The 23,706-nt window shown below is 42.6% G+C and overlaps 1 protein-coding gene across 8 annotated transcripts; it reads right to left on the bottom strand.

Moving 5' to 3' along the window:
• Window positions 1-364: 364 nt before the first annotated feature.
• Window positions 365-2,542, bottom strand: LOC147606227 (putative NAD(P)H dehydrogenase (quinone) FQR1-like 1). 8 transcript variants are annotated; one of them, XM_086792612.1, is made up of 5 exons: window positions 2,423-2,542; window positions 2,029-2,239; window positions 1,605-1,817; window positions 839-1,198; window positions 365-713 (listed from the first exon to the last, which is right to left on the bottom strand). In XM_086792612.1, exons 3-5 carry the CDS (start codon window positions 1,796-1,798, stop codon window positions 485-487), a joined length of 783 nt encoding a protein of 260 aa, XP_086648738.1. In that variant the 5' UTR covers window positions 1,799-1,817; window positions 2,029-2,239; window positions 2,423-2,542; the 3' UTR covers window positions 365-484. The 8 variants fall into 8 exon arrangements, with proteins under 8 accessions (XP_086648738.1, XP_086648739.1, XP_086648742.1 ...); XM_086792613.1 differs by having other exon boundaries at window positions 1,605-1,802; XM_086792616.1 differs by having other exon boundaries at window positions 2,033-2,239.
• Window positions 2,543-23,706: the final 21,164 nt, after the last annotated feature.

Below are 23,706 nucleotides of genomic sequence, written 5' to 3'. Positions count from 1 at the left end.
ACCTGGGTTCAATGCCTGCTATGCATGAGTCTGGTGTGGACAATGAGGAACTTACCTCCTGACGATAACCCGAAAGCGTGCATTACACAACTACCTCAACTAAAGAGAACCCCCCTTTCAAACACCAAGAAGCTGCAATTGAAAGTCCCATAGACACACACCCCCTCAACCCCACAATGCATGATCATCAAAACTTTCAAGACTTGGCCAATGCCCTGCAAGATCAGTTGCCCATTGTCCATGTGTGACAAAACCAGCACCATGCAACCGCACTGTTTGCTATTGTATATATGAATCACCACGAGTCTCAAGGCATTGAACCCTAGCAAATAAGCTGAATGGAAAATGGGACGAAAAACTCTTAAATGGAACACAGATTTTTATTCTTGGTTGGGAAAAAATAGTGACGGTACACATTGAAAAGCTTATTCACAAACTGCATAAGGATATACCCTCTTAAAAAACACACCCAATCATAAAACTGTCAGCCACTTAGGAGCCTCTTCACTACACCTGCAGTATATTTCCCTTGATGCTCTGCAAGGGCAAGCTCAGTCTCACTGGGCATCCTGGATCCATCCCCTGCATAGGTTCCTGCCCCATACGGCGAACCGCCCCGGATCTCGTCAAGTTTGAACATACCTGCGCCAAAAGTATATCCGATCGGAACAAATAGCATGCCATGGTGGGCTAGTTGAGTTATGGAAGTCAAGCTGCAGAAAAAAGGAAAGGATGAGCTTATATTGCTAATGTGAATGAGATGTTTGTAGTTGTTATTGTAAAGTTCTTGCAGAAAGGAGGTCTTTTGAGCCGGAGGGGAGGGAAGGGGGGGCCTTACGCAGTGGTCTCTTGCCCTCCTCCCTGTGAGCCCGTGCTTACAAAAATACCGGCTGGCTTTCCAGCAAGCTGCTGGCCCTGCCAGAGAGATCCTGTGGAATCAAAGAAGGCCTTCATCTGGGCAGCCATTGCTCCATATCGCGTGGGAAACCCAAAAATCAAACCATCTGCGGTCGGGAGCTCGCTTGCCGAGATGATGGGGATGCCCTCATCCTTGGGAGGAGCCTTCATTTTCTCCAAAACCTCAGGAGGAAGTGTCTCTGGCACCCTGAACAACTGCCCTTCTAGTCCATCCACACTATCTACACCTTCTTTTATCTTTTTCGCCAATGCCTCAACATGGCCATACATGGAGTAGAAACTGTGAAGGGCAACAACATGGCGGAAGAGAGTGAGAGTGAAAGATAAAATCCCAAATCTTGCTCGTCTAATCTCTCTCATCCTGAAACCCTTTTTTTCCCCCTAGAGAATAGTGCTCCTCACGTGCATCAAAATAAGGTGAAGGAAAACCCAAACCCTGCTTTCACTTTTGATTCAAAATCTTGTGTTGAACCCCTTAGCTTAATCCTAAAGCAACATGATTAGAAACTAAATGGTAGTGTGACCTGCAACCCTGCTTTCACTTTTGATTCAAAATCTTGTGTTGAACCCCTTAGCTTAAATCCTAAAGCAACATGACTAGAAACTAAATGGTAGTGTGACTTGCATAGTGTAGCAGAATCCTTTGACAATTTTAGTCGAAAATGTTTGATGGCAGATGGACTTACATGATGTAGATTTTGAGCTTGTTAGAAGAGGAGGCAATGGCTCGTGAGGTAGAGGTGACTGCATCAATGGGTGTGTCACGGGACTGCGTCTCCACTTTGCCATCTTCAGCTGGCCTGGGGGAGAGGGGGGGAGACTTGACCCCTGGAGGAGGTTTCTTGGCTTTGCTGGGTACACAGCCCATTCCTTTGCCCATGATGCTGTGCAGTACAAGGCTGCACAAATCAGATTAACAAGCTTAACAGATCTGGAGATGCCGTCTACGTATAACCTGTAGGCTTCTGCTTCAATGCAGTATGGGCTGATGTATGTGAAGTGGCTCAAATGCAATATTAGCCTATGGATGGGAAGTGGGGTTATGGCTTGCACGCGATGGAGCATGTGGATGTGAACATGCTGCAATGCAACACATGTGAAGTGGGCTACCTGCCTGCCTGCCTGCCTGCCTGCAATAAGAGAGTGAAGTGGGCTCTCTGCTTGAACAAAATGAAAGCTCAATGGGCTTTTCCTATGCTTGGGAGATGCCCTCTTGAAAGCTTTTGCTCCATATGGGCCCTTCTCTGTTGTAATATGCTTCTAGCTCTCCCCTCCTCGTTGGGATCTGCTTGCCTGTCTTCCGATGAAGAGGGCACCTTTCCTACACACAACACAACGCTCAAGTCAAAGCTTGCGCTTAATCAGGTTTTAAATCAAGCTTAACACGGTTGGTAAGTGAGCTGGATGTGCCTTTTCTTGCCCCAAATTCTCATTAAGGTGATGCTAGCTTAATAACCTAAGAACCTTATTAAAGCCCAAACCACAGGAAGGAAAGCCTAATTACCCTGTTAGTAGCCTTGATTAAGCTTCCTACAGCACAATTCAGGGACAGTAAACGTGCTCAAACTTAATTACAAATCCATGAAGCTTTTTTTTTCTTTCTTTTTTTGCATAAAAAGATGTTTGCCCATTTTTCACTTCTCCATATGGCCCACGCCAGGTAGGTTCCCAAATAGATTATGCTTCTTGTCAACACAAGGAGTGATTGGGTGATAGCAACAGAAAGCTTAAAAAACAATAGCACAATATATATCCTAAAATTACTACAGATTAAAAAAATTCATAATATCACATATAAGTTAATTTGTTAAAAAAATAAAAGGGATTTATTTTTTTTTTTTCACGATTTATATCAATTTATGAGAAATGGGATTTTTTTTTATAAAAATGGGTGCCAAGAACGTGTTTGAAAATACCACAAATTGGGCCACGAAGATTCCCAAGAAATCGCATCAATATATATTTGAACAGGTACAACGTACATTGTAAAACGTGAGACAGGAAGCTAATAAATAATAATGAGAATTTAGAAATATATACATGTTTCTAGAATCTAGATAGTAATATAATTTCGCGCTCTTAAATTTTTGTTTTAAAAAAATCTAGAATCTAGATAGTAGCGTGCTCACATGCAAACAGCTTTTGGAAATTATTAGTACCTAATAATATATATATATATATATACATCTTATTTTTTGTATGCATTTTTCTCCCAACCTAAGGGGTTATTTCCCTTGGGTATTTTAAAAATGTGCTCATGAAAGACAAGCCATGCGGCAGGCGCGGTATCCTAGACGTCAACTCTCTCTATATACATACATACATTTTATATACGGAGAGAGTATATATATATATATATATATATATATATATATATATGTATATGTATATAAATATAAATATAAATACATATGTATGTATATATAGATCATATATACATATACATATGTTTATATGTATATGCATATCTGTATATATATGTATACACACATATGTATATATTTATATATATGTGTGTGTGCGCGCGCGTGTATATATACATATATATGTATGTGTATATATAAGTACCCCACACACACACACATATACATATCTATGTATGTATATATATTTATATATGTCGATGTATGTACACATACATATATGTATGTATGTATGTATATATCTGTGTAAGTTTACATAAATTCTTATCTATGTGCAAGCGTGCCCGCGCATACACACACATGCACATGTACACGTGCACGTATGCATAAATATGTGTCTATATGTGTATACATACGTGTGTGTGTTGTGTGTGTGTGTGTGTAGATATCTAAGCCACTTGCAACTTGTCAACATGAGGGGGTGAGCTATATGCTCAAATAAATAAGTATAGAGAGAGGTATACCTCCCTCAAAGATCAACTATGTGAGCTCAACAACCACCGAGAAGTGCTAGAAGTGTTAAACAAGTTGATATCCCAACATTGCTAGCTTGATACACAGGACATTATCACCAATAAGATTTTGGAGAGACAATTGGGCACATAGAGAGTTGATGCCTCTTCAAATCTAAGTGGGAGGTTTATGGGAGGGGTGACACAAAGATAAATACAAATATGATGAATCTTATGAATCATGGGAATAGATTGCCATAGCAATACTAACAATCTAGTGGAACATGCCAACCGCATTCATGCTTGTCCACAATGGAGGAAGCTATCGCATATAACATAAGAGCATATAGCAATACTAACAATCTAGTAGAACATTCCAACCGCATTCATGCTTGTCCACAATGGTAGTAAGGAAGCTATCGCATATAACATAAGAGCATCTTGAACAAATCCAAAACCTTAAGGGGCACAAAACTTGATTATAGACTAGCTAAACCCAACACAAGTGAAATAGAAAGTTACATAATTAGCTGAAGTCTATACCAAGGCGGCCTGCAGAGCATGTTACAAGTGGTTTTAAAAATGGAAAAACCTTCCTTGGAGAACTCTACAAGCCTAAACAACGACCACTCTCTCTAAGCGTGTAAAATTTTAATTTGTATACCTACTAGCAATGATTAGGGCTTTTTTTCTTTTCATTTCAGTATATCTTTTTTGGTAGTCCTATTTCTATTGGAGGTCCCTCATGTTGGTCTCACGTGTCGTTTCGGCCTTTAGAAGATGTTAATAAATCTCTCCAATCTATAGTTGTGGCCCTCTTTCTCTTTTGCATACAAATGTGACTCTCTCTCTCTCTCTCTCTCTCTCTCTCTCTCTCACACACACACACACACACACACACGCACACACATAAGTGAAAATGTCTCTCCAATTCGTAGGCAACATTTGTAGGCAACTCTCTTTCTCTTTTGCATATAAGCCTCTCTCTCTCATGTAGCTATAAATTTCATAGATCTCACAGAGTCATCTATATATAATAGAAGGTATATGATAGAAGGATACATGCATGTTGGGTGTGTCTCCTCCTCCAACTATGATATATGTAGTTCTTGTAAATTCTTTATGTAGACTCTGCAAAGAAAATATGATGGGTAAACCTACAACTTACAAAGAAGAAAACACAAACTCTTCAAGACCGCCACGAACAAATGAAAGTGGAAGCTTCATCAATGTGTATCCAAAGTTTATGGCATACAAATATCTTTTGTTAGCATAGTAATGTTGTTGCAACCCTACCAAATCTTTAGATGATGATTGGATAAATGCATGGGCCACACCGCAACAAAATGGGGTACCATTGCCAAGGCCTTGGTGTAACAATAGAGAGTGTTTCCAAATCTATTGCAAGCAATGGTTGTAATCTCATCTTTCAACACACATTAACGAGTGTAAGCTACTCGAGAAGGAGAAAAAGAAAGACTTAGGTATGGCTGCTGATGCGTCAACATCTAATGTAGAAAACAATGAATTTACAAACTTTGCACGTGATGATTGGGCTTTCATTGTGCAATGCAGTTTTGATCCTTCGTAATAAGGATGTATGCATGGTTGTTACAAATGTACATGTCTGGTATTTTGATAGTGATGCTAGTAAGAACATTACTTCTCATCGTAGTTTATTCTCATCACTTGAACCTGCTCCACAAGGAAACACTGTTACATGTGTAAACAACTCCTCATACCATGTAAAAGGAGTTGGTAAAATTGTTCTCACTGTTACAAATGGTGGAACAATCACTCTCACACATGTATTATATGTACCACGGAGCAAGAAGAACTTGTTATCTGTCTCTACCACCATTACTAAGGTAGGCTTAGCAGTTCAATTTGTGGATGATAGATGTATTGTTTATGATCCCAGTGATGGCAATACAACTGTTGCTTTCAGGTACTTTGTCTCATGGCCTTTACAAGCTAGATACATATGAAAGACAAAAGCATGATTTATGTTCAGTTTCTACCACAAAGGCATGGGTGATGCTGAGTTGTGGCATGCATGCTTTGGTCACTTGCACTTTGGTAATTTGCATAAGCATGACATGGTGTCTGAGCTACCACATCTTGAAGCCCCTATAAAACATGTTTATGAGGGCTGTATTCTTGGAAAAATGCAGTGGGCATCATTTCCCAAAGATGGTTCAACTAGAGCTATCTAGAAATTGTAGCTTATACACAGTGATGTATGTGGTCCTATGAGGATACCATCTATTGTGGTCTACCTCTATTTTGTTACATTCATTGATGATTATGTAGTATTAATCGCGGGGGGGTAGGGGGGGTATATGTCTAAGGAGTTTCATGCATACATGGCTGATAATGGGATAAAACACCAATGTAGTATACACCTCGTCAAAATGGGGGTAGGGGGGTAGGGGGGGTATATGTCTAAGGAGTTTCATGCATACATGGCTGATAATGGGATAAAACACCGATATAGTATACACCTCGTCAAAATGGTGTAGCTCAATGTAAAAACAGGTCTCTCATGGAGATGGCACATTGTATGGTCAAAATTCAAGAGAGTTGTCTCATGGTTTTTGGCTAGAATAGTCATGTGTGCAACATATGTTTTGAACAAGTGTCCTACAAAGGCTTTGTATAAAATTATGCCTTTTGAAGCTTGGAATGGTAAAAAGCCATGTGTGCAACATATGTTTTGAACAAGTGTCCTACAAAGGCTTTGTATAAAATTATGCCTTTTGAAGCTTGGAATGGTAAAAAGCCCTATGTGGCTCACTTATGCATTTTTGGTTGTCTTGCTTATGTACTTGTTGTGCCTGAGGAAATTCGCATAGCAAGCTTGACGATAAGGCTGTTAAATGTATTTTTGTGGGCTATAGATCGAAAAGTAAAGGTTACCATCTCTATCATTCTGCTATCAAGCGGATTCTTGTGAGTAGAGATGTTGTATTTGTGGAAGATGCAATTCAGCCCTTGCTTTTTTTTATAAAAACAACAGAGTATCTTCGTAGGACATATTCGACACTTTCCTTCCATTCTTCAATGCAAGACACATTGATGTAGAGAATTTGGGTACTCAAAGAAACGCTGAAAATCATCCGACATAGGTTAAAAATTAGCATATTTTTCAACTCACAAATCAGCATATTGATGAGACAAATGTGGATGATGTAGTTGATGAAGAAAGAAGGGAAATTGAGGAGTCAAAAAGTATGCCAAAATGGCTGTTGCAAACACTACGTGACAGCCAATTGGCCACTCCTTTGCCTAGTAGAACACATGCAGGTTCTCATCATCATGTATCTCATGTTGATGCAGGTCATGCTCTTATTGCCTGTTTATGTAATGAAGAGGAACCTATCTCCTTTGATGAAGAAAAGGAATTAGAACAGTGGATGAGTGCTATGCAATTTGAATATGATGCTTTATTCAAAAATGATACTTGGGAGTTGTCTGATTTTTCTCATGGCAAGAAGGCCATTGCCACAAAATGTGGGTTTACAAGCTTAAACATAAAGCCGATGGTAGTGTTGAAAGCGATACAAAGCAAGGCTTGTTGCAAAAGGTTATGCACAAGAAAAAGGCATTGACTATGGTGAGACCTTTGCACCCACATGCTGTATGACTACCATGCGGAGAATCATTACATTAGCAGCACATAAAGGTTGGAATGTACGTCAATTGGACATCCAAAGTACTTTTTTGAAAGGAGATTTTCATAAGGAAGTCTATGTATCTTAGCCTCGTGGTTTTGTTCAGAAAGGTTAGGAATCAAAAGAATGCAGATTGAAAAAAGCTTTATTTAGTCTTAAGGAGGTTCCTAGAGCATGGCATGAGAAGATACATGCATGCTTGGTTGCACAAGGTTTTTGCGATAGTCCTATTGATAATACTCTCTATATTAATAGGACTAAAGATGAACTTTTGGTAATCATGCTATACATTGATGACATGCTGCTCACATGCCCTAAAATGATGAGCATATTTCAGCTTTTATAGCTTATTTATAGAGGTCTTTTGAAATGTCATATCTTGGCCCGTTGCACTATTATTTGGGCATTGAGTTTCGGCAACTTAATGATGGCTTTTATAGCTTATTTATAGAGGTCTTTTGAAATGTCATATCTTGGCCCGTTGCACTATTATTTGGGCATTGAGTTTCGACAACTTAATGATGGCATTGCTATGTTGCAGACACAATACATAGAGACATTGTTGAAGAGGTTCAATCTTAGAGACTTGAAACATGTTGCTACACCTATGGAACCTGGTTTGTGACTTAGTCTTGAAGATGGAGGTGACCCTTTTGATGTTGGCCTGTATCAAGAAGTTATTGGATGCCTTATCTTCTTGTGTAACACCAGGCTTGACATTTAGTATGGGGTCTCAGATTTATGCATAGCTCAGGCAAAAAGCATTGGCAGTCTGTCAAACTGGTGTTCCATTACCTAAAGGGCACCAAGCACTTTGGGTTATTTTATCCCAAGGAGGATAAATCACAGCTATATGCATTTATAGATTGAGACTAGTCTGGAAGTTACAATACACGAGTGGTTTTTTCTTTTGCCTTGGTGATTCATGTATATCATGGCTCAAAAACCCACTATGGCCACTTCTAGCTGGTGAAGCTGAGTACAGGGCATCATTTACAGCTAAGTTGAGTGTGTTTGTCTCATATGCCTTATTAGTATTGGTGAGTCCTTAGCCACTACCATCTTTACTAACAGTTAGAGCGTAATGGTAGTTGTGAGGAATCGAGTTTTTCATGCTCGTGCAAATCACATTAAAGTGCATTATTATTATGTCAAAGAGAGATGCTCCGTAAGGAAAATCGGCTTGGCCTATGTGCCAACACAAGAGAACATGGTAGATTTATTCACGAAGGCTCCCTCACGAGAGAAGTTTGAAGCTTTTCGCAATGCTTTGAACTTCCTTCCCTTTGGGGATTAATCTGGGCTCCCTCTCATAGTCCAAAGAGCCTGGCACATCTCTGTACATTTAGTGCTAGCACACCCCTTGTTCACATCATCACTCCTAGGGGAGATTTGCAGCCATATTTGGTAGTGATGTGTGTGAACAGATCATCACTCCTAGGGGAGATTTGCAACCATATTTGGTAGTGATGTGTGTGAATACACTAGGACCAACCAAGGCACTTTTTTCCCTCTTTAGGAGGTTTTTTCCCCGTGCTAGTAAACACACATCTATGGGTATACTTATCATCTTTGTACAAAACACATTTATTATCTTATTGTGTGCTCCCTTGAGCTTCTCCACGTGTGTGTGTGCGTGTGTGTGTGTGTGTGTGCGCATTCCTACTACAACCTTGTTCCAACAATTACAAGGGAAAGCACTAATGGAATGAGATTGAATGCATATGTCTCACCAACTCATGTCCAAAAATGTGTAAAATTCGGGGTTTGGGTGATCTATAACCCCCATTTGATATAAGGGGTGTCATATGACATAAAGTGACTCTTCGTACAATGGTTTAAAATGAATCTAATAGGTTGGAAAAATCATTAGAATAGCTCTTTTGTAAATATCTAATCAATAAAATTAGATTTAGGCTCATTTACAATAAAATAGGTAATTATGAACCATTATGGATAATTGTATAAATCAAATGTGAACACATGTTTTTGACATTGATTTGTATCATTTGGGTTTGAAGTAGATTTTTTTCATGTATTAAAAATATAAGCTTTTAAAGGACTTACAAGCAAAGAATGGTACTCTTATGAGTAACATTTAAGTAGGGAATCCATTGCAATGAAGTATATCTTATATCAATAACCAAAATATCAATGATGGATTGCATATAATAATGAAAATAATTAAGAGTAAAAAGTCCATTGCCAAATATCCTATGGATTTATTATGAGCTAAAAATTATACTCTTCCAAGAAGAGAGAAACCATTTGGAAGAAAGTATATCTTATCACATCAACAACTATAAAAGAGAAAGATTAGTACTCAAAACAATGAAATTGGAATTGTTCATTGTAAATTGAATTGAGATCCACCATTATCATGATAATACATTACAAATATGATAAATCGTGGTCTTGTTGATAACTTTAACTTTAAAGAAGATGTCTTTTTCTTTGATTCTTCAAATTTTTCATAATTTTACTTTGAATTTCTATTGGATTTATATCTTTTTCTTTGATTCTTCAAATTCTTCATGATTTTACTTTGAGTTCATGTTGGATATATATTGTGGATTTAGAGCATTGTTGAAGAATTTTAGGCTCTTGTAAGGGAAAATCACTAATGGAATGATATAGAATGAATATGGCTCACCAACTCACATGAAAGTGTGTGTAAAAGTCGAGGTTTGTGTGACCTATAGCCTCCATTTTAAGTGAAGGGGTGTCACATGACATAAAGTGACTTTCCTTATGTCACCATATTAAAACTTTAGTCAAGGCCTATAAGGCAAATGCATATGTATCATTAGTTAAAAATAATCATCCATCCAAGCATAAGGAATCATTCTTGGGACATACTCTACCTTGCTAAGACATGCTTAAGCTAGTTTGGGACACAACTTATGGTAGGATTAAGATAGTTGGACAGCTTATGATAGTTAGGACACTTCAAACACTTAAGACAAACTATAAATGTCAAAAAATGGTTTGAAATGACACTAAATGGTTTTAAAAATCATTAGTATAACTCTTTAACGAGTATTTAATCAATTAAATTCAATTTAGGCTCCCTTTATTCTCATTCAATATATGTCAAAAAATGGTTTGAAATGACCCTAAATGGTTTAAAAAATCATTAGTATGATTCTTTAACAAGTTTTTAATCAATTAAATTAAATTTAGGCTCAATTTATGCTTATTTATATAACAAAATAGACAATTATGGATGGGAATTAAGGTGTGTAAAATAGATGTGACTATATGTTTTTAACATTGATTTGAATCAATTGGGATTACAATAGAATACTTTTTATTGGATCAGTTTTAAAATATAATATTTTTAAGAATTTTGTGTGTTTGTGTGGTGGGGGTTTTTTTTGGGGGTGGGGGGGAGAGGGGGCTTTAAACTTGAAAATTGAATGTCACACTTTCAAAGGACTTTACGTTATTCCCACACTTGGATGTGAGGCATCCTCGCAAAAAAATTTGTGATAATTGCAAATGAGATGTGCTTGCATAGCTCCACCTTTTGACTACCATGCTATCTAGATACCCTCTTGCATTATAGTAAGTTTGGATCGTTCAATATTCAGATCATTTGCATATCTGATTGGATTCTCAATAAAGAGTGGAAAAACAATTTATATGTATCTTGCATGTTCTTTCTTTTCTTTCGTAAGTTTATTGATTCCTTGTTTAAAAAGCTAGGAAAAAGTAAAAACATTATATAAAGACCAAAAACCCATTAAAAACTCAAAAAATCCTCGTTAAAAAAAATTCCACAAGAAATTCTGGTTATGGATCAAATGCTTATGCATTTGTGATCGGGTCGAATCATTGCCCAATCATATTCTAACTCGATCTTTGAATACGAGACTTTGTCTCACGCTCCGACATTAGGGAGTAGTATCAGGCCGCCACGAATAGAATTAACCTCCCTCATTACGCTAGACACTAGCTTGCCCCATGAAAGCCTAGTTCTAAGGGTGGGAGTGAACTAGTAGTGTGGGTATTGTAGGAGAGACAAAAATCATGAATCAACAAAGTGCTACTATGCCCAGTGAATGATGAGAATGAATAGAGTGCCAGCACTGCCACCATCCCCACATGACCATAAGCTTTGCTAGCGCCACCTCCCACCAATTTGGTAGAAGTAGCTTAAGTAGGAATGCAATATCATAAGGAAGCTTCTGCACCACCTCCCAGTGGTGCAAAAGTAGTTTACTTAAGCAAGATTCCAATATCATTAGGAATCCTTATAGGGACATGAAGAGTCCACCTCCAGTGTTACATCCTCAATGAGCCTTGCCAGGAAACCACTCCTACGAGGCTAGTGGAGACCAAACAAATTATTGATGAACCTCTTAACACATCTAAATTCTATGTTGAATACTAGAATCGGCAGTTGGAAGTCCACTAAGGGGTGAAGCCAACTGAGACATTTGATGCTAGACATACACCGGTTGACCATCTTAATGCAATTAACATTTAAGACCTTACCAACCAAGAGATATCAATGCACCAAAGTGAGCTCCCTTAGCCTGATTTAGATGCTAAGGCCCTCACAGAGTGGTGAATTGCCTAATGAGAGTTAACCCAAAATCAACTACTAACCCACCAGCATGGGGATAAATGGTGTACAAAGTGTGGCAATGATCATTTGATTAGTGACTACCCTCTTAAGCCAAAAAATCTCAATCCTGCCATGAGTACATCATCCCCTTCCATGGGGTTGGGGATAGTTAGTGTGTCATGTCCAATGTCTTTTTTTTGGACGATGAAAAAGAAGTACCTTTAAAGATCATGAGGACAAGTGTCCAAGCAAGATTAGATAGCCCTGTCCACCATGACATCTTCTACATCAAAAGCCCCTAAAAGAAAAAAAGAAAAAAGAAAAAGACAGGACCTTAACAAAGGGAAGGCACCGACATTGCCAAATGAGCCTACAATAGAATCATAGACCTACGATCCCAAATTTTGGATCGTTTCCAAGATTCGATCTTGTCGATCCTAAAATCTACACTTCTGACCGACCTCAACTTCACCCAGTCCTAACTTCAAATGACCTCTTTTTGGATTGCCATCCATTCGCATTGCCGATCCCAAAATCTACATTTGAAATTACCGATCTCAAAAATCTCAGATCACCCATAACTTTTGATTGGTGTTCCCAATCCTCATACTATTTAGTCACTTTGGGATCATGAAAAGTCTTTCGGATCGGATCGTTGGATTTTTCCCTTCATTGTAATCAATCACATAGAGAGAGCATGGGTGCAACTCTCTCTGCACCTGCAATCAAGCGTTGGCATATCTGTTAGAATCATGGATTTGTGTCATAAGTGTGCACCATGATTGCCATTTCCTATTTGATCTTTGGCATAGCTCTCGCAGCTAGAGATTTATGACTGCCACAGCCAACAAGTCCCACAGGAATGCCTTGAAGAAACATAGGCAGCACTGATTTCTTTGGATATCAATGCCAACAACAGTCGGCTCCTACACACAAGGTAGGACTCCTTAATTTCTTCAAGTTGCCACCATCGGGGATTTATTACATGAGATATTTTCAGCCATCATGGCCTCGTATAATCGCACATAACAAAGGCTTTTCATGTAGACCCCATCCCGGGCTGGGGAGGGTAAATATCCCATGTGGAAGCAGTCCAGGAAGTCATTAAGATTGCCAAGAGTTGGACATGCTTGGGTTAAGCATAATGCTATGGAGGTCGAGCGGACAACAATTTTTGGCCCACCAAACTAACCAAGCCCCATCACTGAACTGATGGTAGGCTGTCACACTAGGAAAGGAAATCTGCACATACTTTAGATGTATGCAAGAAGAGATGGTCCTTCACGATGGTTCTCTCTCAAAAAAGCCGAGGCAAGGGAGGAGGCAAGAAAAGAAGCAAAGGAGGAAAAATTCAATCAAACCTATTAAAAAATAAGAATCAATAGCATTAAAATCGAGTAAGAAGAGAGAAGAAAGAGAACTCGTAAGAAAACTATTGTAAGGAAATGATTGTGTATTTCTTGTTATCAAGAATGTCTTATATATTATGACTAGTTTTTGACCAAACTTAAAAATGGTATGGCCTCTATTACTCGTCATAAATAAGCAACTATGTACACTAAGTCCGTAGACTTTTCCTATTTGACATTAAGCATAGGGTAAGGTCGCTTTATGTGTTCTAGCACCGTCTTACAAAATTTAAGTGCCCGTTTGAGCGGGTAAGGTGGTAAAACACCTTACGGGCGGGCAGCTAGGTCGTCCACACTCCACCAAGAGCAACTCCTCCCACTATCACCTCCGACCGCCATCACCACCGCTGTCGCTGTGGTGCCCTTCAACATCTCCGACCCATCGGGTCCTCTGACTACTTGTGGAACTTATACGATGTGCATGGCCAACTCCGATGGTACTCATGGATGATGCAACACCCCTCTCCCTTTCCCAAGGCAGGGCCAGATCCTCTTCAAGATCCTCTTTGTGCACCATCTTCCTTTTTCCGACGGAGGATCTTCCCGCTACACAACATGATGAGGGGTTGGGACTTCGAGGAGAAGGGCACCCAAGGAGGAGTTAAGGGGAGAATTCTCTCGTGTAGCACATTCTCTCTTGGAGCACAATCTCTCTTGTATCATTCTTTTTCGCATTTTGGTATACAGTGTTATGCTCTTGTGGTGTTTTGTCTATCTTTGTGTGTGTGTGAGGTAAGTGAGTGGTCAGTGGTGGGTGTGGTGAGAGTGAGTAGCTTGTGGGGATACTGCAGCGCTAGGAGGTGGTCAGAGAGCATGGTAGACGATGTGAAGCATAGGTCTTGCATGTCTAGCCCCAGTGAGGTTGACCCATCCTTGGTGGGTATACTTCCCTGAGAGGATCCACACTTCCTTTCCCCCAACCATAGTGTTTGCGTAAGTAGTCCACGAGTTCCCTAGCGATCGAGGACTGGTGGCAGAGCTATCCACAACTAAGATAAAATTTGGAGATCACGATGGGACTCTCCTAGAGGTCAAGGATAGTCTTAAAAAAATTTCTTTTTCTTTTTTGGTGATTTTTGATCATGGTGAGAGGAGTGTTGTGTATGCCCCCAAAGACTAGAGCTTCTGGAGGTAATTCACCCCTTCGTTCTCCTCTTCGAACTAGTCATCGTAGGGTTCTTCCTTATTCCCTTATTCTTCCCTCATCATCTTTCTCTTCTAACCCTATGGCAACTCCACCAGGGCCAAAGCCATTGGCTATTGTCCTTAACTGCGTGTAAGTTAAACTACCAACCTTTAAAGGTACCGTTCACTGAAGATACGGAAGACCATGTGCGGTGGTTCCTCACTATGTTTGACTCAAGAGGGCTCAACCGAGATGATGCACGCTTGGTCTTGTTTCCGACAACGCTGGAAGAAAGCGCAAACCGGTGGTACAATCAATGCCCCACCAACCACTTCCCATATTGGGCCATCCTTAGGCTACAGTTCTTGGCTACCTTTTGGCCTGGAAACTACTTCGACCTCATTACTCAACAGTTCAACCAGCTCTCCATGAAGTCGGGGGAGTCAATGGCCCCCAACTTGTCACAAGAGAAAGTTTTGGTTGCTCAGCTACCCCAAGATCCTCGAAACTACATGCTGCAATAGTGGGTGCTTTGTGCACTCCCTACTCAAATGGTGATGAAGATGAGAGAGACCTTTCCACCCCAAGGCACTCTCCAAGACTTCCAAGACATAGCTACATAACTGGAGAATGCTTGCCTCATGGTAGAGCACAGTATCTCTTGGTTCCCCACTTTTCCCTGGCATGTCTTCGGCTCCTCCAACGGTTCCTCTAGCCTCGACGGTAGCTTCTATATCTGCTTCCCTGGATGAGCTAGCCAAGCTCAAGAAGGATCTTGAAGATTTCAAAAGGTCACAAAACAAGAGGACGCGACTGTGGTGGGCAGCGTTGAGGAAGGAGATCGAGCAGCTCAAGGCCAAAGATCCCAAGACGAGTCCATGGTGCCCGATATGTAGTTCGCAAGGCCATCTTCCAAGTGATTGTCCCACCAAGAAATATTGCTCATTTTGCTGTGGGCCATGAGGACAAGGAGTGTTCCTACCTCAGGGGACTTCGACTTACGCAACAACAACTTAAGTAAGGTGCCATCACGCTTAATCTTTTCACCGAAGACTACATGGTGACCCCAGCCAGTAGTGCTTCAACTTCCACCCGAGTCCCTAACCACCAACCACGCGCAATACCTTTCTTGAACCATCAATTGGTAGGAATAGCTACCCCCCAATCCCAAGCTTATATTAACCATGTCACCACTGGCCCCTCCTAATTAGCTTCCCCACATACACTTTCCTCCCTCATGGCTACTTATGTACCAACCCCTTAACCACCCCATGCCACATCATCTCATCCTAGAGCAACCCTAACATACAACCCCTTTCCTATGCAAATCCCATATCAAGCAGGAACTCCCCCAACCTATCAGTTGTACCTCCCACCCGTGCTAGTCCCACAAACACCCTAAGCTTATCAAAACCCACCGTTGGTGGTTTATGTGGCAACTCCTCTAGTACCTCCTCCGATTGCTCACAACACGTATGGGCCCTGACCTCTAACCAAAGGTTCCCCAATTGCTATCCTCCCAACAACCCCACCTGACCGCTTATATGCTACCGTTGTTGGGGGAGCGTCCATATGCAAGCTTAGTGCACTGTACTAGAGGGCTCACCACCATGCCTACATTGTCCATAGAGCCAAGACCACTACACCCGGGATTGTCCTAAAACCCCACTAGTTATCATGGTGGAAGCAGTGGTGCCATCTCCCAAGGCTGACACTCTAATAGTGGCGGTAGTTAGCCGGTCCCAAAGGAGCCCAAAATACACCAACTCCTCCCCCTGATGGTGCAGTCCACCCATCCATATTGTGGAAAAAGTCTATAAGGAGGCCATGGAGGAATTCACTCAAACACCACCCATGGAGAAGAAAGCAGCCCCTACCTTGGTCATTCCCCCAACCACCATACCTTCAAAGGCGCGTGAGAGGTCTACCCAACCGAAGGTGAGTAATTTACGTTGGGAGGCAGTGTTGGCAGGGGCAAAATCAGCCAAGAAATAGGAGAGCAACTGCTAGGCTTAGTCCGGCAGCACTAGGTTGATTTGAAGGCAACTGGGGGTGAAGCCACATCTATTAGTAGTGGGCGACGACCCATGCAGCAAGCAAGGGTATGCCTCACCGCCCCCAGCAAGCAAGGTTGATTTGAAGGCAACTGGGGGTGAAGCCACATCTATTAGTAGTGGGCGACGACCCATGCAGCAAGCAAGGGTATGCCTCACCGCCCCCAGCAAGCAAGGTTGATTTGAAGGCAACTGGGGGTGAAGCCACATCTATTAGTAGTGGGCGACGACCCATGCAGCAAGCAAGGGTATGCCTCACCGCCCCCATGAGTGGCTAATCACCGAAGCCCGAGGGTGATAGTCTCTGTGGTGGTTGGAACTCAAATTACAGGGGCCATTGTGGATGGTGGTTATGGTACTAACATCATGCCGGAAGCTACTAGGAAAGCCTTGGGTCTTCGAATTACCGAGCCAACTCCCTTCGCCATCAGAGTGGCAGACCAGAGGGAAGTGATGCCCTTGGGACTAGTCAGGCAAGTTCCGGTCACTTTTGAGGGATTAGTATTTGAAATGAATTTTGTGGTGTCAGACTTCCCACTAGCTAGAGGGGCCTACAGATTTCTCATTGGAAGGCCTTGGTTGAGGGCAGCTCAAGTGATCCATGATTGGGGGCTGTACAACTTGCATATCCCTAATCCGGAGGGGATGGTGACCTTGCCCTTAGAAAAAGGCCCGGATGAGAGTGCAAGGGGCACTTCCCTACATGACATGATTCCCATTTGGGAGGGAGGAACCAATGATGAGGAAGAGCACGAGAAATGGCAAGGACTACCATTGGAGGAGGTTGGGATCCATTCGGCTCAGAAGGAGAGGCGGAAAAACCTCTATTGAATTGGTTAAATTCCTATGAGGGGTTTCAGTGCAATATGGTGGACATAGTGGAGTTGGACCCAGACCCCATTCAAGTGGTGTCCCAAGAAGAAGAGCTCTCAGAAGCAATAATAGTATGGGATTGGACAGAATCCTTTCTTACTTTGGCCTCCTCCTTGACACCGTTATCTCAACAGGAAGCAATCGAGGTCATAGTTCTAGGGGAGCCAGAGTTTTCTAGAAAACCTAGAAAGAAGGTCTCTCAAGAGGAGTCATCAGAGGTACCTATAACCTCGCCTAGACACACTCGCAAAGGAGATGCAAACAAAGCACCTCAAGAATAGGGAGGAAGCAGAAGAGATACTCTTTGGATGAATGGAGGAACGTATTGGTGACCTCTCTAGACATCACCCTAGCCCATGACCCCTTATCTCTCCATCAAGCAGCACTAGGCACCGTTCCTCTTCACCCACCACTTACCATGAGGAGGTAAGAGAGTTGGACCTAGGCACAACAGAGGAGCCACGCCCCATCTTAGTGGCAGATTGGGTCTGGGAGGATGACCCTTCCACTCTTTAGAGATTCACCAACTTAGTGGCAGATTGGGTCTGGGAGGATGACCCTTCCACTCTTTAGAGATTCACCAACTTTTTCAGAGAACACCAAGGTGTGTTTGCATGGAACTACAAGGATCTCCCAGGGATAGACCCAGTCATTTGCACTCACACAATTCCACTAAAAGAAGGCAGTCGGCGAGTCAGGAATGGAATCTACCGCATGAATCCAGAACATTGAGAAGTGGTGAAGAAAGAGCTGGACAAGATGGAAGAGGCCGGTATCATTGTTCCCATTAAGAACTCCGACTAGTTGTCACCTATACTGGTGATCCCCAAAAAGAAGACCAACAAGATCACGATATGTGTAGACTTTTGACCCTCAATCAGTGCACAATCAAAGATGGGTTTCCCTTTCCCTTCATAGAGTGGGTCTTGGAAGATGTGGCCGGCCATGTATTCCTTCATGGATGGCTTTAGTGGCTACAACTAGGTAGTGATTGTCATGGTTGATTTCACCAAATTTGGGTGCCCCATAGAATCAGTGAGGGAAACATTTTGTGAACGAAGTCAAAGATACCTTGCTGGCACATTATTAACTCTTCCATCGGAGGTCTTGTGCTTACTACCCTAGGGCTAATAGATAAGTGGAGAGCACCAGCAAGGTCTTGTGCAAGTCCCTATTACAGGTAGCCAAGGAGCACTCTCACTAATGGGATCAAGCCCTCTTAGGAATATTGTCGGCCTATCGCACAGCTTACAAGGCCACCTCCTCGCACACTCCATTTCAACTTGCTTTTGGACTAGAGGCCATATTACCTTTTGAATTTAATGCAGGATCATCTAGAGTGGGGCAGCCTAGGACTCCCACTTATCACCCCGCACACTCCGCTCGGCAAGAGAAGCTCGAAGTCTTGGAAGAGACACGCCAACTTGCTCGGAGGGGCACAAAGGTTGAGCAACTTCTACGTAAAGCGTGGCCTGATCGACACTTGAGACTTCCCCAATTTTTGAAGGTGATTTGGCTTTGGTCTACAATTCTAAATATTAAAAAAGGCTTGGAAGTTGGTGTATGCTTGGCAGGGTCCCTTCAGGGTTGTGGAGATCTTACCCATGGATGCGGTGTAACTAGAAACTCTCCAAGGTGCCTCCCTCCCATTGGCAAATGGATCAAGACTGAAGAAGTATTGGCCTCCTCTAGTGTGACATGTAGCCAAGGGGTCGTGAGATGACAACAGTTGTACATATTTTTTTTAAAAAAAAATTCTTTATCACTTTATTGATTTTCTTAGTATTTTTCTTTTTCTCTTTTCTCCCTTGGGTAAGGTTGTTGCCTTCCATCTCTGCTGCCGACCACTCACCTTTCACTTCTCTCCTCTTACCTCCTCACCGCGCCCAACCCCCCTTGCTCTCACCCCCCATGCCACCCCTCTTACTGACCAATGTTTGTGAGTTTAAACAACTTGTGGGAGCACAAGTTCCTTATAGCTTTTCCAATGAGCAAGACCAACCCGAGAAAAAAACAAAAATAAAAACCCCCCCTTTTTTAGTATTTTTTCCATTACAAACAAAAAAAGCCCCCTCATAGTGTTTTTTCCACAAAAGAAGCCCCCTTCGTAGTATTTTTTCCATTAAAACAAAACAAAACAAGAAACACAAGAAAAAAAAACAAAAAAAGCGTCTCTCTCTCTCTCTCTCCACTCCCCTTATCTCTGTCCCCCTCACACCGACCACCCCCCTCTCACCTCACCTCACCAACCAACACGGATGACCCCCCTCCCCCTCTCTCACGTCACCAACCACACACCCTTCCCCTTATCTCTTCTCTCCCCTATCGCTCACCGTTGTGTGGACAAAAAAAGGAGTTGAAATGTGTACATACATGTACATGGCGTGTGTGAAGTTTTGCTTTTGAGAGCATTGTCAGGTGTACAGAGTAAATGTATTGATGTGAGCATGTACAGGCCTGTCCGGTGAGAGGTCCACTGAGGATGATATTAGCTGCTCGATGGCTTTGATTGTGGGCGCGTCAAAGAAATGAATGGGCATCGAAGCTATGTTTGAAGGTGTATGGAAGCTTGGGCCATAAAATATTGGTGTGGATAGTATGCTTGAGCTTTAATGTGAAAGCAAATATGGTGGTCATTAGTGAAACTCTAAAATATATATATATATATATATATATAATATAAACATGGCTAACAAAAGGAATGGCCACGTAGCAGTCAAAGCTGCTGCCAGCGCATGCTGTAGAAGGTTCGCGAAGCGAAGGTGGTGGAGCGGCTGTAGGAAAAAAGGAAGCGCTGGCGCTTTGTAAGAGAGAGAGCTCTTTCACGTAGGAGGAGGGAGAGAAAAAAAGAAAGGGCTGGGAGTGCAGCTGCAAGGAGGGAAGGTCGCTTTGTGTTGTAGCTGGAGGGCGCAGTAAAAGAAAAAGGTCGCGATTGCAGGCGCTGCAGAGATCGTCACCGAGTAGAAGGAACAAAGGCCGCCTGGAGGGACACTGCCGACCGTGGGGGAGCCGCTAGTAGTTGCTATGGATGCTGGGTCAACTGCAGTTGTGGCTTTTGGCGTAGCGTTGGTTAGCTGACGCACAGGCGAGAGACTGCAGCGAAACAAAAGAAAAAGTCCACTGTGCGAGGAAAAGGAGATTCGTATAGAGAGGGTCACCTTTGGTTGTGGAAAGAGAGAGGGAGCCAAGCCAGCGCAAAGAGCTGCTTTGGGATTCGGCAGTGACAAAAAGCTTGGGTCGAGCTGCTGGGATTTTGGAGTGCAGCTACAAGTGCGAGAAGTGGCCGCCTTGAGTCGACTACTGTGGCTCTGGAGTACATAGCTGCTAGCGCTGAAGGCTGGAGGCGATTGGGTGAGACCGCACAAGCAGTGAAGGGGCCGCCTTGAAGCTGAGGGTCGCCACGACTAGAAGAGGTAAAGGGTAAAAAGACTGCAAGAGTGGAATGCTAGGCAAGCTGGCGGGTATTGTTGTTGTAGGGAAACAGTGTAGGTGAGAAGAGTTGGATGGTCGCGTTCTTGTGGAACTGGGTGCTGAGGCAAAGGAGATTGGGTAACCACCTTGTGAACAAAGAGGAGGCCTCTCGAGTCATGGTGTGGGCCTTGGGTACAGAGAGACCAGCTGTAGTAAAAGAGAATTGCCGCCTTGCAGTAGAGGTGCTGGGGCGACTCTGGTGATTCTGAAGACAACTGGATGCAGACAAAGGCTGGTGATATACAGTGTGGCTGCTTGGTGGTGGGCTAGTAGCATTGTGGAGCTTGAGTTTGAAGTGCGGCTGACAGAGGATCAGCACAGAGAGCTAGAGAGAGAGTGCGTGTGTATGGTATTTTGTGGATTTCTACCTCTTCTGGGGACTCAAGCCAGAGTTGTAAATTTCTCTTGATTAGCTGTGGTGGCTGGTGTTTGGTGATGCCAGAGAGTTCTTTTTGTTTCTTTGTCTGTTTGGGTACAAGTTGTGACAGCCAGATCTGAAATATAAGTCTTGTTCATGCTTTTTGGTCTGGTGTTCTGGTGTGTTTTCATGCATGTGTGGAAGTGTGGCATTCTATAAAGGTGTAAACAGCTTTACCGCTTCCGTGCCATCACTTTTTGGTGCCTCCACAGAGGAGCAGATTTCCTCTGGTTTGTGAAAGAAGATAGGGGCTGTGTGAAGCAAGATTTGGAAAGATGGCTCAAGATTTTCCAGAGTATTGGGGATTGCCACAGGAAAGTGCAGTCAGGTTTCTGGAGAAGATGGAATTTACAGCCTTGATGAAAGACAGGGCAACCCCAGAGATCCTTTCTCTGATTTTGGCTTATTGCCTGCAGGGTGATGCAAAAACATGGTTACAAATGTTTGTGACTACACACAGGAACATTCATCAACAGGATCCTGAGTACCGTGTAGTCAGAGCTGCATTTTTGGCACAGTTTGCTGGAGTGAGGAGTCCGAATGAAGTGTGGAAGGAGTTGTGTAACATTCAGTAGAAGGACGGTCAGGATGTGGATCAATATCTGATTGAGTTTGGTAGATTGTGGAGTCTATGGTGTGAGGCTCTAATTCCTGAAGTACCCCCCCAGATGATAAAGAGAGACCGGTTTGTGGCTGGTCTGGAGCCAACCCTCCGTCTGAAGGTGGAGCTGAAGAACCTGGATAGCTTTGAGGAGGCTGTCAGAGCAGCTCGTGAGAAGGAGTGGAAGGTGAAGCGTCTGAGGCAGATGGGAATACAGGAAGAGCCGAAGAAGTTTGTGAAGATGCCAGAGATTGAGAGTATACATCCTAAAAGGGAAGCTGCTATTGTTCCAGAACAGGAGGACACTTTGAAGAGGGACATACATGATGCAGTGGAGCTCATGAAGTCTCTAAGTTTGAATTGGATGGAAGCAGGTGGAAAGGGAAGAAGCCGAGGTGCACCGAATAATAGAAGGGACAATATGTCAACAGGTGAAGGGAACATGGGAGGAACAGGGAGAGGACGGGGCTACTATTTGAGTAATGTCCAATGCTGGAACTGTGGGGAGCGGGGACATATCAGCCCTCAATGTGACAAACCGCCCAGAGCAGGTGGTGGAATATATCCTGTGATGCAGAGGACTAATGATAGATCGGGGGATCATAGTGTTGAAGTAAAAGATCCAAATCAACCCTCTACCAGTGGAGTCAAATGGGAAGATAAAGGGGAAGGACCGGTTGATAGGAGTGGAGACCATTCCAGAGATTATGCCTGTGGCCAAGAGGACGAGGAATACAATGGCAGAACCTGAACCATCTTCTAAGAAAGGTAAACATGTCCAATTTGATATAAGCCCTCAACCAGAGAAGAAGAAGAGGAAGCCAAGAAGACATTATAAAACTTCAGATTTGCATATTGGTCAAGGTCAGGAGGAGTATACATTGATGGGAGATTTAAAGGGAAGGGTAGCCAATATAACATTTGCCCAATTGCTTGGATTGTGTCCGAAGCTTAAGAGAGAGTGGAAAAAGTTGGCAAATCCGAGGAAAGTAAATGAGCAGGAGCCCACACAAGGTGAAATGGAGCTGATGTCTGTGGAAGACCTTCCTGATATTTGTCCATCAGTTGATGCCTGGTGTGGAAGTGTGAGTGTTGGAGAAGCATATGTTGATGGCGGTGCACAAATCAGTGTGATGACTCAGTCCTGTATGGAGAGATTGGGGTTAAAGCTGAATGCTAGTTCAGACTTTAGACTCCGTTTAGCAAATCATGCAAAAGTGAAGTGTCTGGGTGTATGTACAGAAGTGCCAGTGTGACTGCTTTTGGTGTGGTTTGCAACATAAACTGTCGTATTATGCCGGCTGGTTTGGGAGCTTATCCGCTGATTTTGGGCAAACCTTGGCTCAGACAGGTGGGTGCCATCCAAAACTGGAAAAGGGGAACTATAACAGTACATAATAGGAGAGGGAGGGCCAGGAAGTTCAATATGAGTAGTAAGCAGGAAATGAAGAGTGAGCCTGAAGAAACAAGTGCTGATGAGTATACAAATAGTGAAACTGAAGAAGAGAGTTCTACTTCTGATGATGAGAGCCAGGTATCATTTATAATGAAGGAAGAAAACAAGCATGTGATGCAAGCTGAAGAGGAGTTAAAGAAGGAAGAAGAGAGCAGACTTGAAGATATGGACAGTCTGATGCAGCCTCCATCACCCAGTGCAGAGAAAGAGAAGCTGTTACAGGGCATGCTGAATCCTAAATTGCACAGCCAGTGGAGA

The sequence above is a fragment of the Cibotium barometz genome, chromosome 58, assembly GCF_041138505.1.
Source record: "Cibotium barometz isolate CiBa-2024 chromosome 58, ASM4113850v1, whole genome shotgun sequence".
NCBI classification, from domain to species: domain Eukaryota; kingdom Viridiplantae; phylum Streptophyta; class Polypodiopsida; order Cyatheales; family Cibotiaceae; genus Cibotium; species Cibotium barometz.
Note: the sequence above shows the minus strand (reverse complement) of the source record. Positions and strands in the feature narration are given on the sequence as shown.

Excerpts from the sequence above, each read along its gene's own strand:
- LOC147606227 (XM_086792609.1), bottom strand. The coding sequence starts at position 1,798 with ATGGGCAAAGGAATGGGCTGTGTACCCAGCAAAGCCAAGAAACCTCCT. Across the intron at positions 1,199-1,604 it reads AAGCTCAAAATCTACATCAT|TTTCTACTCCATGTATGGCC; the intron begins GTAAGTCCATCT and ends TGCCCTTCACAG. Across the intron at positions 714-838 it reads GGAGGGCAAGAGACCACTGC|CTTGACTTCCATAACTCAAC; the intron begins GTAAGGCCCCCC and ends TTTTTTCTGCAG.